This window comes from Columba livia, chromosome 5, assembly GCF_036013475.1.
Source record: "Columba livia isolate bColLiv1 breed racing homer chromosome 5, bColLiv1.pat.W.v2, whole genome shotgun sequence".
Lineage (NCBI taxonomy): Eukaryota > Metazoa > Chordata > Aves > Columbiformes > Columbidae > Columba > Columba livia.
Genome location: NC_088606.1, coordinates 43,009,367 through 43,030,783, shown reverse-complemented (window position 1 = coordinate 43,030,783; position 21,417 = coordinate 43,009,367). Strand labels below are relative to the sequence as shown.

The 21,417-nt window shown below is 42.7% G+C and overlaps 1 protein-coding gene across 17 annotated transcripts in view; it reads right to left on the bottom strand.

Annotated features, from left to right (window-relative positions):
• The window catches only part of CSTPP1 (centriolar satellite-associated tubulin polyglutamylase complex regulator 1), an 81,210-nt gene that overhangs the window by 5,408 nt on the left and 54,385 nt on the right, over positions 1 to 21,417 (bottom strand). For 13 of the 17 annotated variants that reach the window (XM_065065991.1, XM_065065988.1, XM_065065981.1 and 10 more), the window contains 4 exons: positions 11,334 to 11,418; positions 5,808 to 5,893; positions 3,110 to 3,305; positions 1,410 to 1,519 (listed from right to left, as the gene is read on the bottom strand). In XM_065065991.1, the coding sequence (XP_064922063.1) occupies positions 1,410 to 1,519; positions 3,110 to 3,305; positions 5,808 to 5,893; positions 11,334 to 11,418 (477 nt within the window). The remainder of the gene's footprint in view (positions 1 to 1,409; positions 1,520 to 3,109; positions 3,306 to 5,807; positions 5,894 to 11,333; positions 11,419 to 21,417) is intronic. The other 4 variants (XR_010473249.1, XR_010473248.1, XR_010473247.1 and 1 more) reach the window with 1 other exon arrangement.

Below are 21,417 nucleotides of genomic sequence, written 5' to 3'. Positions count from 1 at the left end.
CTCATCTTGTGGATGAGAGCAGTAATTTAAATCTGTGGGAGAATGAAAGGCTAAACACAAGACAGGACTTCATTACCGCCTACCTGCAGTCAGCTGCCTTGTCTCCTGGCCATCTCTGTTCAACCTTTATAGCCAAACATGTTAAAACCATAGTTCTGCTAAAATGATCAGCTAGTGAAGAGGTAAAACATTGCTATCTTAGGGCAGTGTATTTGGTTTGCATGGCAAGATTTTGGCAGTAGGGGTGCTAAAGAGGTGACTTCCGTGAGAAGCTGCTAGAAACTTCCCCATATGTCCAACAGAACCAGTACCAGCCAGTTCCAAGATGGACCTGCCACTGGCCAAGGCTGAACCCATCAGTGATGGCGGTAGCACCTCTGGGATAACATAGTTAAGAAGGGGAAAGAAACTGCTGTGCAGCAACAGCAACAGAGAGAGGAGTGAGAAGACGTGAGAGAAACAACCCTGCAGACTCCAACATCAGTGAACAAGGAGGGGAGCAGCTGCTTCAGGCACTGGAGATTCCCCTGCAGCCTGTGGTGCAGACCATGGTGAGGCTGGCTGACCACTGCAGTCCATGGAGGTCCATGATGGAGCAGAGATCCACCTGCAGCCCATGGAGGACCCCACACCAGAGCAGGTGGATGCCCAATGGAAGCTGTGACCCCGTGTAGAGCCCATGCTGGAGCAGGCACCAGGCAGGACTTGTGGACCCATAAAGAGAGGAGCCCAGGCTGGAGCAGGTTTGCTGGCAGGACTTGAGATACCATAGGAGGGACCTGCTGCTGGAGCAGGGGAAGAGTGTGAAGAGTCCTCCCCCTAAAGAGGAAGGAGCAGCAACAACAATGGGTGATGAACTGGCTGTAACCCCTAATCCCCATTCGCCTGCACTGCTTAAGCGGGGGAGGCAGAGAATTTGAGAGTAAAGTTAAGCCCAGGAAGAAGGGAGGGGTGGAGAGAAGGCATTTTAAGATTTAGTTTTTTTCTCATTATTCTACTCTGATTTGATTGGTAATAAATTAATATTTATTAATTGCCTGTGACGGTATAATTGCTGAGTGATGTCCCTGTCCTTACCTCAACTCATAAGCCTTTTGTTATTTTTTCCTCTCCACTGTCCAGCTGAGAAGGAATGATAGAGCAGCTTTAGTGGGCACCTGGTGTCCAGCCAGGGTCAACCCAACACAGGCAGCACTTCATATCTAATTTTAGCATTGATGAAGCTCCACAGCTTCAAGCAAACAGTAAAGGACAGTGTTATGTTTTTAAAGTTTAACCCATCAACAAAAAGACGGAAAAATTTTCTCTCACTTCATGATGGTGTAAAACTTGGGGCATAATTACAGGGGAAACTCCACAGTAAAGGAGAATGACAAACTCTAGAGCTGCACCACTCACAGGACTCTTACCTAGGGCTCTGTTGATCCCCTGATCCTTTGCAAGTGCCATAAGGAATCCATAGAAGGTCAGTCTCTGTGCACTACTCAACATTTCTTTCACAAGAGCAGAAGGTGGACAGCTTGGAAAAGAGATAAAGAGGTCATCTTGTCTTTTAAATTATCTTTTTCCCTGCCCCCCCCCCCCCCCCAAGACCCAGCTCAAACTGGAGGAATAAGTCCTTTTACCTGTTCTAGCATTGTCAAGTTCTCCTGACTCAGTTAAAAACAATAACCACCAGCTTGCTTGTTTGCATTGCATATGCTCCTCATTTGCTAAGTGAGATGTTTGAGCTGGGGTACATCCTTAGCAGCAGTCTTACCTACCTCCATTCCAAGGACAGGGACAAAAGCCTAGATTCACTCAGAGGCATACACATCCCAAATCTTAGCACATTATTTCAAAAATCAAGTGGGGAAATCCTTTCTTTTACACAACCATAAACTTTCACAAGGGTTGTTATGGTCCTATCTCCATTTTATCATTGATAGTCATCCAAGGAGCAGGAAAAGCCCCTAAAGTGGTAGCCTAAATATGTCAGAAAACAAAATTTAGGTGGGGATTAAATTCCCATGTCCTCTTTTTCTATAATCACCTTAACCCCTGGTTTCTAAGCAATATCCTCACAGTGGTTCTTGCTCTTGCCTAATGCTCCTTAAAGGGTTTAATGCAAAATAAAACTGCCTCATAAAGAGGAAGTGTTGACCAGTCCATGGTGTAGTGGCACTGCTGGGAGACGTGGGTGTGGGCTGGTGATCTCTGAGGCAAGGGTGGTTACCAAAGCCTGTCTGACTACTGAGCAACGGGATGAAAGGCTGGGAATGGATCCCCTCACAGTGCTGTGCAGAGCCTGACCTACCAGATGGGCTCACAATATCCTTCCCAGCTGAAGCTCTCAGGGCTCACAGGGAATGCAGAACTTGTATAATTTAAAAGAACCAAACAACCTGGCATCTCCACACTTAGATGTCTATAGTACTGGACAGCAGTTCAGCAGTAACTTTGTGGATCATCTTGGATTCAGGCACCTAAAACAGGAACCGTGGGAAACTTGCGTCCTGAGTCTCTTTGTGAATTTAGCCCATGACCTTCTAGCAGGGCATGTTCTCTCTACTTGCAAGAAACTATGAAGAAAGTGTCTGTGAAAGCTATGCAGTAAGGTCTGGTATTGCTCCACTCCCTGCTGAACCATGGCTGGTCTTGTACCTGGGATCTATAACTGGAGACCAGCTCCATCACAGGCTGGGGTACAGACCAGCAGGGTGACCTTGTCTAGGTACTGAGGCTTCAGACTCCATCCACCCCAGTGAGCCTTCCCTGTGCTTCAACACCCAAGAACACAAATGTGTTTATCTCCTCTAGTTAACTCATGATGGTAGATGGACTCCTCCCTGATGAAAGCGCCAATGCAGAAGAGAGGAGAAAAGCAGAGACCCAAATCAATCCATTACTTCAAGAATCAGCTCGAACCTCATGTTTCTTAGGTACATGAAACTGCGCTCCTCCTTTGGTTGAAGTGGTTTGGCTATGATCTCTCCCTTCATATTCCTCCAATGAGATCTATTTGGGAGTTACCGCTTGTTCAAAGTCCTGTATTTCTTCACAGCTCCAAACTTGCAAAGGGTCTCCAGAGACACAGACTTCAAATCTGTGGTTTAGACTCAGTTCATACCTGTATTTTGATCTGTCACACAAGGACTCTAGGCACTGGTAGAAGACAGATGCATCTACCCCATCGAGCGGGCTGCAGTCATTTGGGGGTTGGCGCTGCCGATGTTGCCCAGAGGATGATGTTGGCACAATCACAGTATTTGGATTCTTACCAGACAGTAGATCTTGATAAATGACTGCAACACTTTCCAGGAACTCTGAAAAAAACAAAACCAACTTAAAACTCGGGGTTATAACCAGCAAAGCATCCTCCTGACCAACCAGACCTGAGATTAAACTGTCATTCCCTGCTCTGTGTTGTATGTAGCAACAACAGGAAAATAGCACAACACTGTGGCATCCTGCATATTCAGATCAGCTTTTATGCAGGGACAAACAGCCACTTCCATGTAAGTTGCTGGCTTCTTCCTGTCAGGATGATGATGAGAGGACACTGACTCTGTTGAACAAGATTGCTCTCAAGGGAACAGAGGCTGGGTAGCACACGGATAAAACAGCAGAGCCTGAAAGTTGACATCGAACACTAAACTAGTTTGCAAAGTCTAAAATGTTTTCCTTCTTGCCACTGACTAAGAACTCATCCAAGTTGGGAACAAACTATATGGAACTGCAAGAGGAGGAAAGGAAGCGAGTTAGTCAGGGCTCCAGGCTGTATCCCAGCTTGTCTTTGTGCTCCTCCAAAATAAATATAACACGGGATCTGGAGGAAGGGCTGGGGCAGGTCAGGGCTAGAGTTGGCAGAAAGCCTCTCCCCAGGCTCCTCACACTACCCACTGTTTACTGCAAGAATCTAATTTTAAACAAGTTTGTTTATGGATGTGGTCAGCAGTTTACAAATCTAGATTCCATTTGGAGTGGTTTCCACGTGTGTGGGTTGGTGGGAGAGCGTATGACAGGCTGTGTGTGTGCCTTGTGCCTGGGTGCACAGCCCAGGCTGGGCTGTTGGCGTGTGGGGACACCAGGGCGGGCTTGCGGGGACTCCAGTGGCATTCAGGCCCCGAGTGACTGGAAGTGTAACGCAGTGCGTGAGCGGGTAGAGAGGAAAGGCAGGATGTCAGCGGGCCCTGGGGCTGTGCTGAGGTTCTGCAGCTCAGTGGAAATATTTGTTACATCAGAGAAAAACTTTCCAAACACATTTTTTGTCCCCAGCTAAAGGTATTACAAGCCTGGTTCTGCCCAACCCAAAATCACTATTTGGAACTGTTTTTCTTCGATTAATTGTTCTAGATAATGTTGCAATATGCACAGGGGACTTAGAGAGGAAGTCTCTACAAAGAACTACTGAGAAAGAGAAATTTTTGTATTAGGGATAGCAGCTGACTCTTAACTGCCAAAAAGCTGGGAAGTGACAGGTTGGATCAGATGAGCAGGCCACCCAAGTCTGCTCTCTGACCACAGCTTCTAGCCAGTGTCTCCTGGTACCCAAATCTGGCCCTTTTTGCCTGGTCGAGGCCAACTGTGAGCTACATCCATCAGAGGGAGCTATTTAAGTGTGAGTGGACAGAAATCCATGAGCTTATGTTGCCTTTAGAAAGTGCTCTGTGCTGGAAGATAAGTGGCACCCCAGCAGTCCCTGGTGCTTGGGAGCACATCTAACTTCGATAAAGCAAATGCTTCCCTCTTTTTGCACACTTAAGCAGTTCTCTGAATGAGATTCCCTTTCCTCAAGCACATTTTTGGGGGGCTAGGACAAACAGGCCACTGTATTTTAAAGCAGTCTTCCTATACAGAACAAGCACCTGCATGCTCATCCAAGTTTTTCCTGCTTGTCTCCTGACCTTCGGTTTAAAAAAAAAAATGGGTATTTTTACAGATGTGTATGTGTGGGTGAGCATATGGAAATATACACACCCACAAACTAATATTATTTGATTTGTAGTTTTCCTGACAAGAATTTTAAAATAAGTACCTCGTCTAGTTAAAACTCAGACTAGGGGAGAGGGGTAGAATATGATAAATGACTGGCGATATGAAGAAAGTAGATGGGGATTGACCGTTCATTTTCCCTTCCAACGAGGGGCTCTCAAATAAAACGCAAGAGGTGGTTCTTCATGGGACAGGTGGCAGACCTGTGCAACTCTTTGCCAAAAAGTGTTCTGGTGGTTGCAATTTGATGTGGTTTCAAAGGGAGGCTGGAAAAGTTCTTGGGAGAGGAGTCCACTGGGGGTTCCCAAACTAATGGAAACTATATCCAGTTCAGAAACAATTCGAGCTGAAACCAGCTCACAGTTGGGCCAGTGTTAGAGGGAAGAATTGTATCCATTTGTCCAGGTCCTTTTCCTTTCAAGGCACCAGGTGGTGGGTTTTTCTTATCCTGTCTCTAGCAGGGACCAATACTTCAGAGACAGAAATGCAGTATTAAGGAACAGAAAAAAACAAACCACCGTTCATAGTAAAAGCTAATTGTTAGGTGCTAACATACTCTAGATAAAGCTGGAAATTTATTTCTCAAGGCTAAGACTAACACATGCATAAGCCATAACAGTTACAAGTATCTTGTTATTCACAAAAATTTGGAACCTCCTTATGAAGCCTCCTAATCTCTTGGCATCAGTGATGCCTGTCATCAGTAGATTCCCTTATCTATTTTCTGTGAAAATCCATATCCTTACAAGTTTTAAAAAAAGCACAGAGCTTGGGAAGCTGTAAAGCTGTGATGCTATACTAGTGGGTGAAGCCAGCAGCTTCCTGGCATTTACCTGAGTAGTAGAACTGGATCTGGAAAGCAAAGAGGAAATCAGAAAAAGACATCAGGCAATCCATAGCATCGTCCATCAGCACAATCCTAGGATAAGATGAAAGAAACACTTCAGCATCTACAAAAGAACTGAAGGCTGTAACCAGGAACCCCAGATCTAAAGAAAATGCAGCCAGGGTGCTCTGTGCAGCTGAGGATTGCTCGTGGCTTGGCCCAGTATGAGAGGTTAGGAGAGGAATGGGGACACCCACTGCTGTGTGGATATGGACATCCTAATATCAAATACAGGCGGCTTAAGAACATGCATCGAGTGGAAGATCCTGAATGTCAATGCTATCACACACTTCAGCTGTAGTGTGACACGGATGTCAAGCATTCAAAGCCTAGTGGACATGATGGAATGAAAACTGGCCTAAAACCTGCAAGGCTGGTTCACACAGCTACACAAAGAGTAACTGTGATACAGACAAGACAGTTACACAAGTATTAAACTGATGTAAGCAGAATGAGACTTATGCTACACCTCTATATACCAGAGTTCATCAAATGGGGATATTTTCAGATTGATAAGGATAACAACAATCATTCATTCCCAATCTATACCCAAACAAACTTGACTTGACTACAGAGGAAATAATGTTGCATGAACAATTAGCTTTCTAATGATGTATTGTGAATATCCTCACCTCCCTGATGAATGAATCAGTCTCTTTTCATATCTATCAGGTCTATCATTTGAACTATCAGGTCAAATTTCATGGAAATTGAAGACTTCTTGGGCCAGAGACAATGTTGTCTTTCTCTCTGCTAAGCCCCAGGTGCATGTAGGGAGCTACATGCATCGCTATTTTGAAACATACTTCATGAATATGGAAAGGATCAGCAACAGGCTGTAACGATGAAGAATAAGTGATCGCAAAGTTCAACTCCTCTCGGGAAAAAGGCCTGGATTCCAGAAGTAAGTTAGGGCAAAAATGTTCATAAAAATTAAAACAAAAACAATGCTCTGGTCACTGTCACTACATAAGGATGAACAGGTTAGTCTCTTAAGTGGGGAAAATCCAACTTAGGCTCATGAATGACAGCTCTGACTGGAAAACAGAAGGAAACACTCCCTTTGAAGAGAAAAATCAAAACACAACAAAACACCACAACAGAATATTTGGACGATGCTAGAGAAGGGTAGTTGGTACTTCTTTTCAACTGTGTGCACATCTACTGACCCTGTACAGTCAGTGTCTGGCACATCATGTCATACGAGAAGGACTACCAGTTCGTTATAGCCAAAGTACAGGTCATCTAGTAGGATCCTTTTGAGCATGGGGCCAAATGCAACCCACAGACCAACTCCTGCAGCGTCAATGGTCTAAGCACATTGCTGGGGAAACACTGTTCTATCTCATGTAAAAGGCTCCAGGGAGCTGTGTGGGAGGCTGACCTAGAAGAGTTACAGGATCTTACAAGGCTTCCCTGCCACTCAGACCAGTTCTGTTCACTGTGGCAAAATGAAACATGTAGAACAGCTTGAATTAATTATCTCAAAGAAGAAAGACTGGGGCTAAGAGGGTCCCCAGGAGAAAAGCCAGTATTTAAAACAAAACCCTTTGAAGATGTCAAAGTGCTTCTGATTTATTTATTATGTTCCAGAAGTCTCCTCCCCCTCTCTAAAGCAGCAGTAGCTTCAGTTCTTAATTCTCACTAATAAGCATGTTACTGAGATTGTCAGTGGCCACATCAAGGAAATAGCTTTGAAGCTGGCAGGCAGAGCATCTTCATCTCTCAGGCAATGCTGCTCAGCCACTGGAGCTTCCAGCCACTATTTAAGCACTGGAAATGCGATGGGCCACATTGCTGATGAGCTGCACTCCCTCCTTTGAAATTATGGTCTGTCTCCCAGATACCCTCCAAGCACAAGCTCTGAAGCTTTTGCCAGTGCATTTCTCCATCCTGGAGATGCAAAAGAATAACACTGGAGAGGTTTTGCATATTTGTTAAGCAGAGAGACAATATTACATCACCTTCATGACAATCAACTCATTTCATTTGTTAAATTTAAAGCTCTGGTTGATAGCTGCGCTCTGCAGCACCAAGTCCTAGTCTCTTGTTTAGAGGAGACCATGAGGAAGCAGGCAGAGGTCTGAGAATTTGCTGGGCATTTCTTGCTGTTGAAGACAGCAAGGAGCCTCTAAGGAAGTCTGTACAGCACATATGTGACGAAGGAGCGTCTAAACAGAAGCAGGTGCACTCTAGTGCTGGATTACTGACTCCACTTGGCGCAGGGGTCTGCACTCCGGAAATGTTGAGAAGTCTTTAAATCCAATACAATCATTTATGAGGAGATAGACTGCAGCTGGCTATCGCCCCACATAGCCAGCTGACTGAGCAACCAGGGAAACTGGGAGAGCATCATATGCAACATATCTGCACCTCTTCCTTGAAACATTTGGCAAGGAGAGAATCCTAGCCATGCACTGTAACCCAGACAGTAGGACCAAAATTGAGGACAAAATCTGCAAGTCTGAACTGCAGCTCCAAATAGTTCATCATCAGGCAGCTGATATTTCAAGAGATTCTTTTGTCATTCTTTCTTGTTCAAGTTAGACTTTAAGCCCTCAAGGGTACAGACTTATTTACAAAGTTCATAGTCAGCACTCAATGAATAATGAAAATCAAGGGGAAATTTTGGAAAGGACTGAAGAAAGATGCCTACACTTGAGGGCCCCCATAAAGGGTACAGTGGTCTTTCAGGGTTCAAGCGGGTTTGGATGGCAGGAAAGTCTGGCTACTGTGCCAATGGGGAAATTTTATGATGTACTGATTGCGGCTAAAATCTCAGAAATGCAGACTAGACAGGATGTCCCCAGGACAAACTCTAGACCAGGCAAGTTGAAAGGACTTTTACTGTCCTTTGCTACCATTAAAGGCTAACTGACACAATCTGTCTTAAGGCCCAGCTGGCTCAAATGAGTCTTCAGGGACTTGGTTTGTTTACTAACAGATGGAGGCAAAAACAACTGGAACATACAAAAAGGTCAAGATCTGCACTCTCAGCCAATCTTTTAACAACAGGGGTAGAGACTTGCAAGCCCCACCTCCATTAGCACTGATCAGTGCAACATGAGCTCCCACACCCCACATAAAACAGCATAGAAGCTGTGAACTACTCAGCTCTTGCTACTCAAATGTGGGCACAGAGTTTCTTGTATTTCCATTACAAGAGAAAAGTCAGTGCTCAGGTACAGATCTTGGAAACATGGCATCAAACCAGAAAAACCCCTTCATTTTCTGTCTTCCTGCATTTTCAAGACTCAGCCAAAATGTGTCTCTGAAGATCAAAGATATCTCTGCAGATTGAAATCTTCAATCTGCTAATGGCTATAACCCTTTGAAGAAAAAAAAAAATCCAAGAAATCCCAGAGACACAGATAGCCTGGTTCTTTTTTGGGTATGACTTCTGCATTTGTGTAGCACCAGGAACAGAAATAATAGAGCTCTCTGGCGTCACGCTAATAAAACCTATACTGTTGTAGCCTCTGTTCTTCTGCTCTGACATTTCCTGATCTTCATCCCAGTGTTTGTTATCAGTGCGTAGCAACAGCTCCTGGATGAGTGGAGTGCACCGTGCTGTGAGATCATCTCAGTCATGCAGCACCGAGACTACAACCACAACTGCTCTCTTCCCAAGAGTGCCGATAATTACACAGGTCCTGGCTCTACCAGTGAATACTCTGGCTACTCCTGCTGCTACTTTATTTAATTCCTTTCCCAAGCCAATTAGCAACAAAACCATTGGGGGTATACAGACTGGAGGAGGAATAATGTCAGTGGGTTTGCTTGTGACATTCATGGTTTGCAAGGCCTCAATCAGCTGGTGCGGGAAGGCAGCCTGCAGAGTTCACCTTTCTCACTGGCAGAGACCAAGGAGGACAATGGGAAGTGCAGACCAGAAAAAGGACAAGCGAGTGAGCAACAGTTGGAAGGATAGAGAAGGATGGTTTGGAATTATGAGAACTTCTATTAAAATCATTCAACTAGATTAGCTTGTAATGCAATAATATCATTGTGTAAGTAAATCTTTAGCCAGCTGTAAGTAGGAGTGAGGTCATCCCCACCTGAACCTGGGTGCCTTGGACAGAGGTCTCATTTCTCTCCAACACCTGCTCCCAACGTCGGCCTGTCCGTCTCTACAGCACATGCACAAGAGCGCAGCAGGGCCCTGAATAGGGCCTCTAGTTTACAACAGCCTTGTGGATTAAATTCCTTGACAAAAACATCATAACATGTGTAGATGTACTGAAGTCTCCTTTCATGCAGCATCACAAATCCTGCTCAGGTCAGCTGGAACCCTATGAAATACACACCAGTGCACGGGACTGGTGCTCGTGTACCTCCGTGAAAGGAAGCAGCAAATATGTCCCTGTTAAAGGGTCAGAATTCTTTCTTAGTCTGCATTGGAGGCCAAGAAGCTGTACTCTGTGGAGCCCCAAAGGCCCACTGATGAGCTAGAGGGAAAACGGTGCTCAACTTTTAGTTTTAATTGAACCAACACAGCTTTAACTGCAGTTCAAATTGGACAGCAGCACATATGAGCCAGGGAAGAATCCAAAGAATCAGCCAAGCAGAAGCACTAGCAGATGGATAACACTTCTCTTTTTTACTTTCCTTTCTTAATAAAATTTTCATGGGACTCTGATGCTAAAGAAAAACAACAGAATGACAAATAGAATATTAAGACCTTTTCACTATTTAGGCCATGAACAACATAGGCAGCAGCTAACACCATGATCACGTGTCTGGATCCTATTTCCAAATGTCTTATCTAGGTCCGTGAAAAAAGTTAAAGTTCCTTGCCCTCTCTGCTGAGACAGCTAGAAATGAGAGCATTTATTCAGTAAGCTTGTTGTGATTATGCATGTATGTGTGTGCACCTCTGCTGAGATCTAAACTGACCCCCCCATCCCAACAGATCCATATACCTCATTTCATTTTCACTATCAGATAGTTAATAATCAACTGTGGCTGGACTGGAAACAGCAAGCACTATCAGTAAAAAATTCCATATCACATTATCAGTGCCCTGAGCCATCTATCTGCTTTAGGCCTTGTCTAGATTAAAATGAAGTTTCAAATAGATTAGCTACCGTGTTCTTTGCTAACATAGTTTAGAACACCAGCAATCTTTCAGAAGTTAGTACCTTTTAAATGTGATAACCAGAGGAAGCTGGGATAAGGGGGAACCATTTTAAAGATGGTAACCAGTGTTTGAAACGTCAGTTAAAAACACATTGGCTAACATTCTTCTATATGCAACTCATCTTCTGAATATACAGCCAGCAGCAGAATTCTGCATTGATATTTCAGTCCCTGCATACCTTAAATATACACTCCTTTTCACTCCTAGTAAAACTCCCTGTTTTTAACCTCAAAACATGGTATATCTTTTCCTCATACCTTTACCTACAGATCCAGTTCCTAAGTCTGTGTGTGTAGGACTGATCTTGCCCCATAAGAGAGGATGAGAACCCACCTTGCTGCCTTCTGAGTGAGTTCCATTGGGAAGTCAGGGCACAGCAGCTGCAGCAGGCAGTGGTATTCCTGTGCTGTCAGCAAATCTGCAGGAAAGAGAGGCGAGAATATTGTAATTCTTTCACAGGCTGTTCCCTCCCCTTGCTTCCTCTTTAGGAAAAAACCCTCATATTCCCTTCTCTCAATTCAAGTAGACTGGGTGCTAATGACAATATAACTGCTCCATAGAGCCTCGGAGCTGGGCTCTTCAGATGGAGCTGCCAGCAAAGACAATGAGAAAAAGGCCTGATAAAGGTGAAATCCCACTGAAGAGGCTCCTGCAGATAAACTGGTAACAGGTAGTGATTCAGTGTGAAAAAGAGGCAACCAAAACGGGCCAGTTTCAAGTGAGAACACAGTTTGGTTTGACTTGAGTATAACCATGTGGAAAAAGGAATAATTTCAAAGTTGCTTAAATTTGCTGAAATTCACTGGCATGGTAACAACACCACAATACGCCTGAAAACCATCCACAGAACATCTGGCAGCAGTAACAAAGGCAAACAAGGTTTTTGGGTTGTATATGGAAGGCTTCAGAGTATAAACCACAGACGTTATTACTTTGGCATTCGGTAAGGCAGCTGGATGGTCTCTTCTGGAATAATGTGTACATATCTGGTCACTGTATTATAGGAAGCATAGAACGAAGATCCAAAAAACACAAGAAAACCAATCAAATGATTCATGTTTTAGAGAGCAGCTTTGTGAAAGGCTGGTCAAGAAAGGCCCCTGTGGTTCAGCAGGAGTCTAAAAGAGGTGACTCTTAGGGAAGCTTATGGGATCCCAAGGGGATGGAAACGTACTGAATATCAAAAAGCCCTACATGATTGTATGTTCACAGTCCAAAAGGCTGTGGATTGAAGTCAGGGAGAACACCAGCAATTTTGCAGTACTTCTATATACAGAAGAATGCAAAGTATGGAAGAAAGAGCCAGGGCTGGAAGAAGAGCCAAGCAGTAGCCAGGGAGGGGATCCAAAGGGCACGGGCATTAGGACTGAGGTACAGAGCATGAGTTCTTTTGCCACAGGCACATCTTAGCCTTCCTTAGGCTCCCATCCAAATAATCAGCCTTGTCTCAGATGACAGGCACAACTTCTCCATATCTCCACAACTCCTCAGAGCCTGGCAGATCGACTAAAGCAAGAAAAAGGGAAAACGCTATGCCTTTGACAAACATTGCAAGAAGCAGGTATGCAGTATCAAAGGGATATTTCACTGCAACATCCAACCCAGCCAAATTAATATTTTAAAAGCTGACCAAAGAAATACTGCCACCAAAATCAAGTTATAGACTTCTCCTTTATCTATATTATTAGCCAGGGAAGCAAAGGAAAGAGAGGAGAGAGCTCCTATTTTTCTCTTTACTTCAGGAAACCCTATAGCTGAAAAAACACTGCTGTCAATTTCTTTGACACCCATTAGAGACACTCTGTAGAGTACTATACTTTGCACTGCTCTTGTGAGGGCTTTCTGTCTAATGAAGCACTTTAGGTTTAGGGTCATGCTATGAAAAGGTGATTTTATTCTGGAAAAAAAATAACTCTGCAGTCAGAAATCTGCTAAAACACAAGGAAGTCCCAGCCTGTGCAGAACTACAAGACATTTGCAGGATTTGTGCAACCTGTTTTACTGTATGGACAACTACATCAGAATGTCTCTTCTTCCAAACCCTGAATGCTGAGCTGTATTAAATTTCTGTGACTGCACTGAAATTACAGATCTCTGGGAGAATATGGAGGGCACTGTAACTGTCTTGTATTGTTATTTCTTACTAAAACACAAACCAGAGGCTGCTCTCTATTGCAGATACTACTTTGGTCCCTCAGTGAGTGTATATCTGAGCTTGGGTTAATGATGGTATCTAGTGGAATGGTGGGGTTTTCTTCTGCAATGTTATCTAATCAGTTCCCTGAATGTCATCAAGGAAAGTATCACCAAGTTTTATGTATAACTGCAAAAAGATATTATTGAAAAAGTCCAGTTATCATGAGCAGGAAGATGCATATTTTTAACCAAATCTTCAGCTTACTATTTCTCTTTCATGACACTAGAAAAAGGAAATAAAATTTTCTTCTCTGTTACTTTGTTAGATCAACAGGCATTTATAGCAATGGATATTTTTCTGGTCCTAGGTTCTTAGAAAACTATCTGATCATGTAAGCTACATTCAAGTTTCAAAAAATCATCTTCAACAGGCTCAGCATAGGAAGTGGGTTACAGAAAAACAGAGAAGCTGGGCACAAAGAGGCTCTTCTGAAACAGACACTTTCTCGTAATTGAAGAGGATAGTATGGATCTCTTACAACTACTAAACACTTTCTAAATCTAGCTTTGAATAACATTGGGTATTAAACTTCCAATCTTTGTCTAAAAAGTCTACATGTTGGTCTGAGGAGTCACACCATCTGGAAGCTTTATGCAATACTCAATTTGCATTTTTTCTTTGTTTAAGTTTAAATTCCTGTTTATGCATTCTATACCTCTTGCTCTACATTATTTTTTCCTTTCATTTGTCAACAGATCATTATAATAATCCTTTCTTCATACTGTATCTTATTCAATCTGTTTAACTGATAACTACATTTAAAGTTAAGTCTGTTTATCTTACCCTCTACATCCCTCCCTACCCAGCCCAGTCATATCTCTCACTCTGCTTTGATCCCCTTCAGATTTTCACAGTGTGGTGTCCAGCAGTGCACAAAGCTTCCCTCATGCATTCAGAACAGACAGGCTCTGGGAGGATAATCTGCCAACTTTCATCAGTGAAGCCCCTTTTCCTTAATCCTGAATCTTAGCCTCTTCTCTTCTCCCCTTGAAGGTGAAGGAGTTTAAGGTTTTTTTGAAGGATGAGGTTTCCTGAGAAAGTCACACTTTGTTTGCAGTCCCTGTCAAGTTGCTAGACAAAAGCAGCTGGAGAGGGTAACTGGGCCCTAAGCAAGCATTAGGTCTGAGGCATAAATAGGGATCTCTCACTTGCTAGAAATAAATTATTATAAATATTAAAAGTATGTTATGTTGCCTTTTTCTCCTCCCTCTTCATACCAAGTCAGAGCATCATCCTTCCTCCTCCATCACAAAACAACGAAATGACACAGAACAAAAGCAGAAGTCTGCTCAAAAAGGCTTTGGGAAAGGGTAGCAGAGATCCTGTCCAGCCAGCACATCGGACGGTGAAGTTCATTGTCAAAAAAAGTGGAATTAATAACAGTTTCGCACTTGGAGCAAACAGTCTATTTAGATAAGAACTGCACACAAAGCCTAAGTGGCACAGAGGCGTTCCTTCTCTAAAGAAAGCAGCCCTTTGCTTCTTATGCCTGAAGACAGGGCACCAAATGAGTCCCTGAAGCTTGCAGGCCGACTCTTTCAGGCCATAAGACAACTCAGCCTGTGGACATCCCAGGTGTCCGACCAATAAGTCATAACCATTTCTCAGCCTAGAGATGAGTACCTATTACACAGGAGGGGGGATCACCACAGACCTTAGGAAGTGTCCATGGTTTGCTGTGATGACTGTTTTCCTGTTCTCTACAGCAAGGTCAGTGAAGACCATGCAGAAAATTACATTTGCCCATGTACCATGTTGTCTGCCAAGAGCTGCTTGGAATAAACAAGGGCAGTTTTGGTGTGCGACCACATTGCTCCTTCCTGTCTCCAGGCCACAGCTGAGTAAATAGTGCTCAATGTTGCATGATGAAGAAAGAAAGAAAAGGAGGAAGGTACCAGTCAGAATGAGTGAAAACTGGAATCCACAACTGCTACTTTGGTTGCTACCACAAATTGCTGTATCTCAAGTTCCAGTAACAAATGAAGCAAATCACGGAGAGTTCAAATCTGACCCCACAGCACAGGGCAGAGGGCTATACGCACTCTCCTGTGCCCTCGCAGTGGAACAAACTTGGTCACACCACGTGTTTAAGGATGGAGAGAGACTGCAATCTGCATGCGAACCATATTCATTTATAGATGAACATAGCACTTCACTCTTCTATTGCAAAGCAACTAATAGTAAATTCCAAAGTGTTTTTAAAACAGCAGTAGAATAAGAAGGAGCTGGAAGGCTTTACAGAATAAATACAGAAAAGTGAAGTGGTATGGTTAGAGCTGCACAGGATGTACTTTAACAGTTCAGTCTTATTTTTGCTGTACTGGTCTTCAAACTCCCGCCCAACCTGTACTGCTGCTGCTACCATGCCACTAGCAAAATCCTGACTCTTCCCTACAGAACTGTGAGTAGTTTATTGTCTTTTGGTGCCTGAGGCAAACTCTTCCTCATGTTTCAGAACCATAATGGAGAAGGAAGTTTGTCCATGAGGTACAGCCTTGGAAAACAAACACTGCTTTCTGGATAAAAATGGCCTACCTTTGAGAAATACAAAAGCAGTTGCTTTGTATTTCCCTGGCTTTTAAAACACATATTGTTTTTACCTGCTTCATTTCTGGTTTGTATGTGGCTGACAATGGCACTTCACCTGATGTGATGCGAACCCCAGGAATGCTGGATGATGCATTTATGCTGCTGTCAGTTTGTGAAGTGCAGACACAACTGAGCTATCTTTAAACTAGTTCTCTTTCATACAGACAGAAGCCTGGCCACAGAAGCTCAGTGAAGGCTGTAAAATCTACCCAGGAAGCCAATAAATACCTAGGACTTAGCCTGAATTGCAATTATTGCTGCTGTATCTATGCTGATTTCGTCACAAGAAGTAGCTATCTGCAATGCTGTCACAACACTGTGTCAGCTATAAATATACCCAAAGCAGTAGGAGAATATTTACTGCATCTGGTACATGAAATCTGCCCTCAAAAAATCACATTAGTAACTTTGCAGAAACAAAAGGATTGCCCTGACAAATGTACATTAAAGTTCCCTGTTCCCACTATCTTCTATGTACAACCACCATCCAAACAGGCTGGAGCCCTGGGCAATGTAGCCTTCCCCTTTGGATCATGGTAGGACACACAATTTCCACAGGTTGCTTTTCTACCATGGTAATGAATTAATTCAAGAGTCAAAAAGTCATAGAGCTGTAAATCAGACTCCTGGAAACATAACAGAGAACAGCCTAATAAATAATATTTTTTAAAAATTTTTTTGTAAGTGTTTTTTTAAAGTCTTTCCTGCCCTTTCAGTTTCTGTGTTCTTGGTATAAGTTAAGTATCACATCCTCAGGATTCTCTCTATCTGTGGAAGCGTGCAATCTTGTAGAAAACAACAAAAAATAAACAAAAGCCCTTAAAAATAAAAGTCTAGGTGTTCTTGTGCTGCCTATAAGAGCCGTGATTTTACAAAAAACTCAGCCTAATTTCCTCCATATACATAGTGCTACTTAATTAATGTGTAGGACCTAAACAACAATATAGAGCTGCATGAAAACTCCATTTTTTAACTCATAATACCACCTACTCTAAAAAAAAAAAAAATATTTCTTTTCAATTTAACTTTTATAAAATTTTACATTGAGAGATTTTATGACCTATCATGAAAAAGATCTGTTCTTCTTACTTGCGACAATGGTTGTTTAAATAAGAATTTGAAACAAAATAAAAACGAATATTCAAGGCCTGCTTCTTTGACTAATTTTCTTTTTCCACCGACAGGGAGAGATATAAAATAAACAAAAACCAGACCCTGAATGTGCATTTGTCCAATTTTAAAAATTAATTTTCCTTATTTTTCAAACAAACAAAATGCAAAACAACAAGTCACATTAATTATCCCCACAATTTGAGATGGAAGGTTAAATAAAGCTAGCCTAAATAAAAAAGAATAAGCACTCACATACTTTCCTCTTTAGTTGTATAAGCATGTTCATGTAAGACATGTACAGCAGGATTCATTCTGTTCTTGAACTGTACAGACAGCTCCCACAATCTTTAGAAAATAGTCCTAAAAGTGTAGGAGAATTAAAAGAAAACTGAAACTTACTTGTTACTGTTAAGAGACTGGAGAATGCACTGGAAGGCAAAGATTTCTGCCAGGTTATCTCAAAACCAACTTAATTTTTTAAAGGAAGTTTTTCTAGTGAATAGTTTAAAGAGGGTAATAGTCAAACCTGTTTCAGGGATCAACATAAGGACCTGTGCTTTACATGAAGTCTTGGACATAAGCAGCTTTAAAAGACTCTCTGGCTTTGTACCAATATCCAGCTCAATTTCACTGGCTACTAACAAAAATTTGTTTTCTTAGTTTTGAGAACTGGATGCATCACCTCTGCCTTCCTGATGGTGAAGTTCAACAAGCAGCTAAGCCATCTAAAACTTACTCCTGCTGAAAGGGGCAGGTCTCACTCCTCTCTCTCCCGTCCTTTCCTCTCACTTGCTGATGGCCACATAGTTCTGAAGCGCTGCTCGTACTGCCTCTGGCACTCAGCAGGCCCCTTGCTGAGAAAATCAAACTTTTCTCCTGGGCTAGTGACTTGAACTGACTCTTAGAAATATCTGATGAAAGCTCATGCAAAGCAAGCTGTGGAAGAGCAGAGATAAACTGTTGAACAGGCTCAGGGAACTCCCCGCTTAAGATGTTTTAATTCTTAAAGTTCAGGATGTATGCAAGGCATTGTCATAGGAGTAATGATCCTCATAATTAAAACTTGTCTCAGCTTTACTGGCTGTGCTTGCACCATCCCTGCTAAGACAGTTTGTGAACACTGTTACCAGACACACTCTTAAGACAGAACTTTTAGCAACCTTACTATCCGAGCAGGCAGATGAGTTCAGGTTATTCACAAGCCTCTTTCCACTGATACCATTTAGGTCCTTCCAGAAGGGATCCCAGGGGTATCCTCAGGAAAAGAACCCAGAAGACTTTGTGTCTGACATGACAGCAAAAGCAGACGGACTAACTGAAGAACGTGCAGTTGCTGAAGTTTGCGTCTGTAGGGGGGTTCTTCCAGGAGGGCACCTGCGGCACTGGCTGCACCCCAGATTTCCTCTCCTGACCTACTAGAATACCAGCAAAGTCCTGCCAGACATAAGGGTGCTGCTGCAGGCAAGTAGTCTTCACAAACAAGACGTTTTGCACTCTACAAAGGGAGCACGGCTGCAAACAGCAGACTTGGATAGATGACTCCTGTTGACAACAGATAGAACCAACTTATGATGTGAAAAAAGCAAAGAGTGACAGAGATTTAGTGAGATTTGCCTGGAACGACCTGTGTCAGAATCATGACAAATATAGCAAAGAGCTAAGCACACTGACCTGAAAAGATTTGTTGGGGAGTGCTGCAAGAGAGACCAGTGAAAGGGGATTAGCGTTGTGTTTGAGCAGAAAGCCGGTTTTGAGGCACTCAGGTAAAAAAGGAAAAGATTCAGCTGCAGCTGATGAGAAGAATGAATTCATTTGTTCTGGAGGGAACCTGGACAGTTCACATGAACAGTAAATTCACTGAAAAGTTGTCTTCTTATGGGCAAAGCTCCAGTAGCGTGGTATTTTGAGTGAGCTAAAGGTTTTTAAAGACTAAAATGCTCTAGATGGTATGATTGTTTTACTGCCCTTTGATCTTGCGCCCTTTTATCAATAAACCACTTGCCAGGTTAACAAAAACAAAATGAATTTATACAGAGCTGCTCCAATTCTATCTCCAAAATCCAGAATCTTGCTGTTTATACAAACTTTAATCATCGTCTAGTCCCTTTCAAATTCCCCATAATTATCCTTCAGTATCAAACGTTTCATGTGGCAGCATTACTTCAGCTTTGAGTGCATGTTACTCAGGGCAGGATGAGCTGTGCCAAAGGTCTAGCCCAAGGCCATCATCTGGCGTGCCTCTGTGGCTAGCATGGCACAGCCACAAACCGAAAAATTTAAACTTTCATTAGAAACACAGAAAAGTTCTCAGCTCTCATGGCTGTAAAGAAAACACTCCACTAGTGGAGGAGTTTAACTGATGCAGTGGAGTATTCCTGAATCCATAGACAGCCTCAAACACGACTTAAGTTTGAACTTTCCACCTTCTTTGGGAACCTTAGCACTATACAATGCAATGCTAAAGACAATATTAACTCTTTAATTCCTTGTTTTAACTACAGGATGGGACTTTGAATGAAGTTGAAGCTTAAAGAATTCACAGTTCGTGAAGTGGAAGAACAGCAAACAATAAGAAGGGAGAAGCAGCCACATTTTTTGTCAGTATTTCCAGAAGTAGAAAAAGATAGAAAATGACAAACAAAAGAGCCTGGTTTAAATTTTCGTTTACATGATTGACTACAGAAACCAAATAGTGGCTTAAACTTTATTTACTACACGGACACCCAGTTTTCTCCATGAAGCTTTCTTTAATGTTTGCAAAGATAACTCTGTGCATATTCTGAAGCATGCACCATCCTAAAGAAATGCTCAGCTCATTGAGTATGATGCAAAAGGACATTCAGCCTTCTCCAAAGGACAGAGGCCTGAAGCAAACAGAGAGGCTTGTTTTGTGGACTACAGTATGAAAATGTATGATTTCCCTTCATGTTTCAGAGGCATTAAAAAGCCAAGTAAGAAATGTTAAGGATGTCCTAACATCTGAAGTAAAGTGTGATCATAAATACACTGCATATTCTTGGGTAACTTTAAGCCTGTGGAACAGCAGAGATCGCCCCCGGTAATCCTCAGTCTGTAGGTAGCTACAAGTGAAATTACATCACAGGCACTTTAATCTACCAAATACAGGCATAGCAAAACCAAACCAAACCAACACAAGACTGGCTCCTGAGACAGACAAACTAGAAATAATGTACAATTTCAGACTGAGAGTAATTTATAACTGAAATGCTGTGACATTTGATATTCTTTGACTACAAAATTATTTTTTTCCTTTCATTGTAATATCATTAAAGATGTAACTAGCAGATCTTCCAAGCAATAAGTAAACTAACAGATTTAGACTGCTTCTACCTTGTTCAAGTTGATTTTTCCACACTTTGAGGAGTTTTCAGTCAGTCATAGAGAAAATAATCAATCCAATGCCAGAGCTAACTGGTCTTGTAAGCAATAAGATGTAAATGTTCCCGTTGGAGTTCTGGCCATCTGGGGGGCAGACTGCTCAACCACTTGAAACGGGACCCACAGCAATCTTAATAGTGAAGTACAGAAATGCCACAACACTTCACTGGAGGGGAACATCAACATTTCCCCAAGCTCTCAAACAGCAGCAGTAATCTTTAGACAAGATGTGGATCAGCCTCTATTCAAGAAAACAAGTTGTCATTAAGCTTAAGATCTTCAAAACAACTAAAGAATTCATGGCTATGCATCACGAGATGGGCAGACTAAATGTGCAGGTGGTATGCAGCTGCATCTCATGCAATACAGGACCCCACATCCAACCCCTCCTCCCTCAGATATGTACTAGGTCTAGTGACAATAACAGGACTATGGCCAGGGAAAGGCCCAGAGTTTCCAGCTGCTGTTTGGTATTTCCTTTTTGCTTTGGGAGCCCCGGGATATACAGTCAGCTGGCAGATAGCTCATCTGTGTCATGCACACAGGGTCAGGGAGCAGAAGCTACGACATTGGCCTAAAAAGAAAAGGAGGTAGAGGTTAAGGAGGACACATCATGAACTCTGGAAATACTGCAGATTGCTGTAGCAATCTCACATCAAAGATCTCCTTGACTTCCAGTTTCTTTCTAGTCTGAACTTTCCAGGAAACACCAACGAAAGGTTCTGGTGAACCAGTTTCAGTAGAATCAGGTATTTTCAAATACCTTGAATTTCCCAAGTGTTTCATACTTCAATGTGGCATGTAAAAGCATGAAGTGCAACAGTCAGCAATTTTCTCAGAACAATGAACGGAACAGAAATGTTTGGACTTTAGTCTTTCAATGACTGGTTCAGAAAAGGCTTCCAAGGAACAGTGCAGTTGCAACAAACATCCCATGGAAGAGAGACAAAATACTTCAGCATGATTTAGATAACAATCACAGATAGCTTTGTGTGTTTCCTCCCTCCCCCCTCTTAAATAATCAATTGCAAAGTTTTGAACAGTTAACTGCACCTCCACCAGCAGCTGTCATCACAGCAGGCACTCTGACACTGTGTCTGTGAAACGTGTCCATCATGA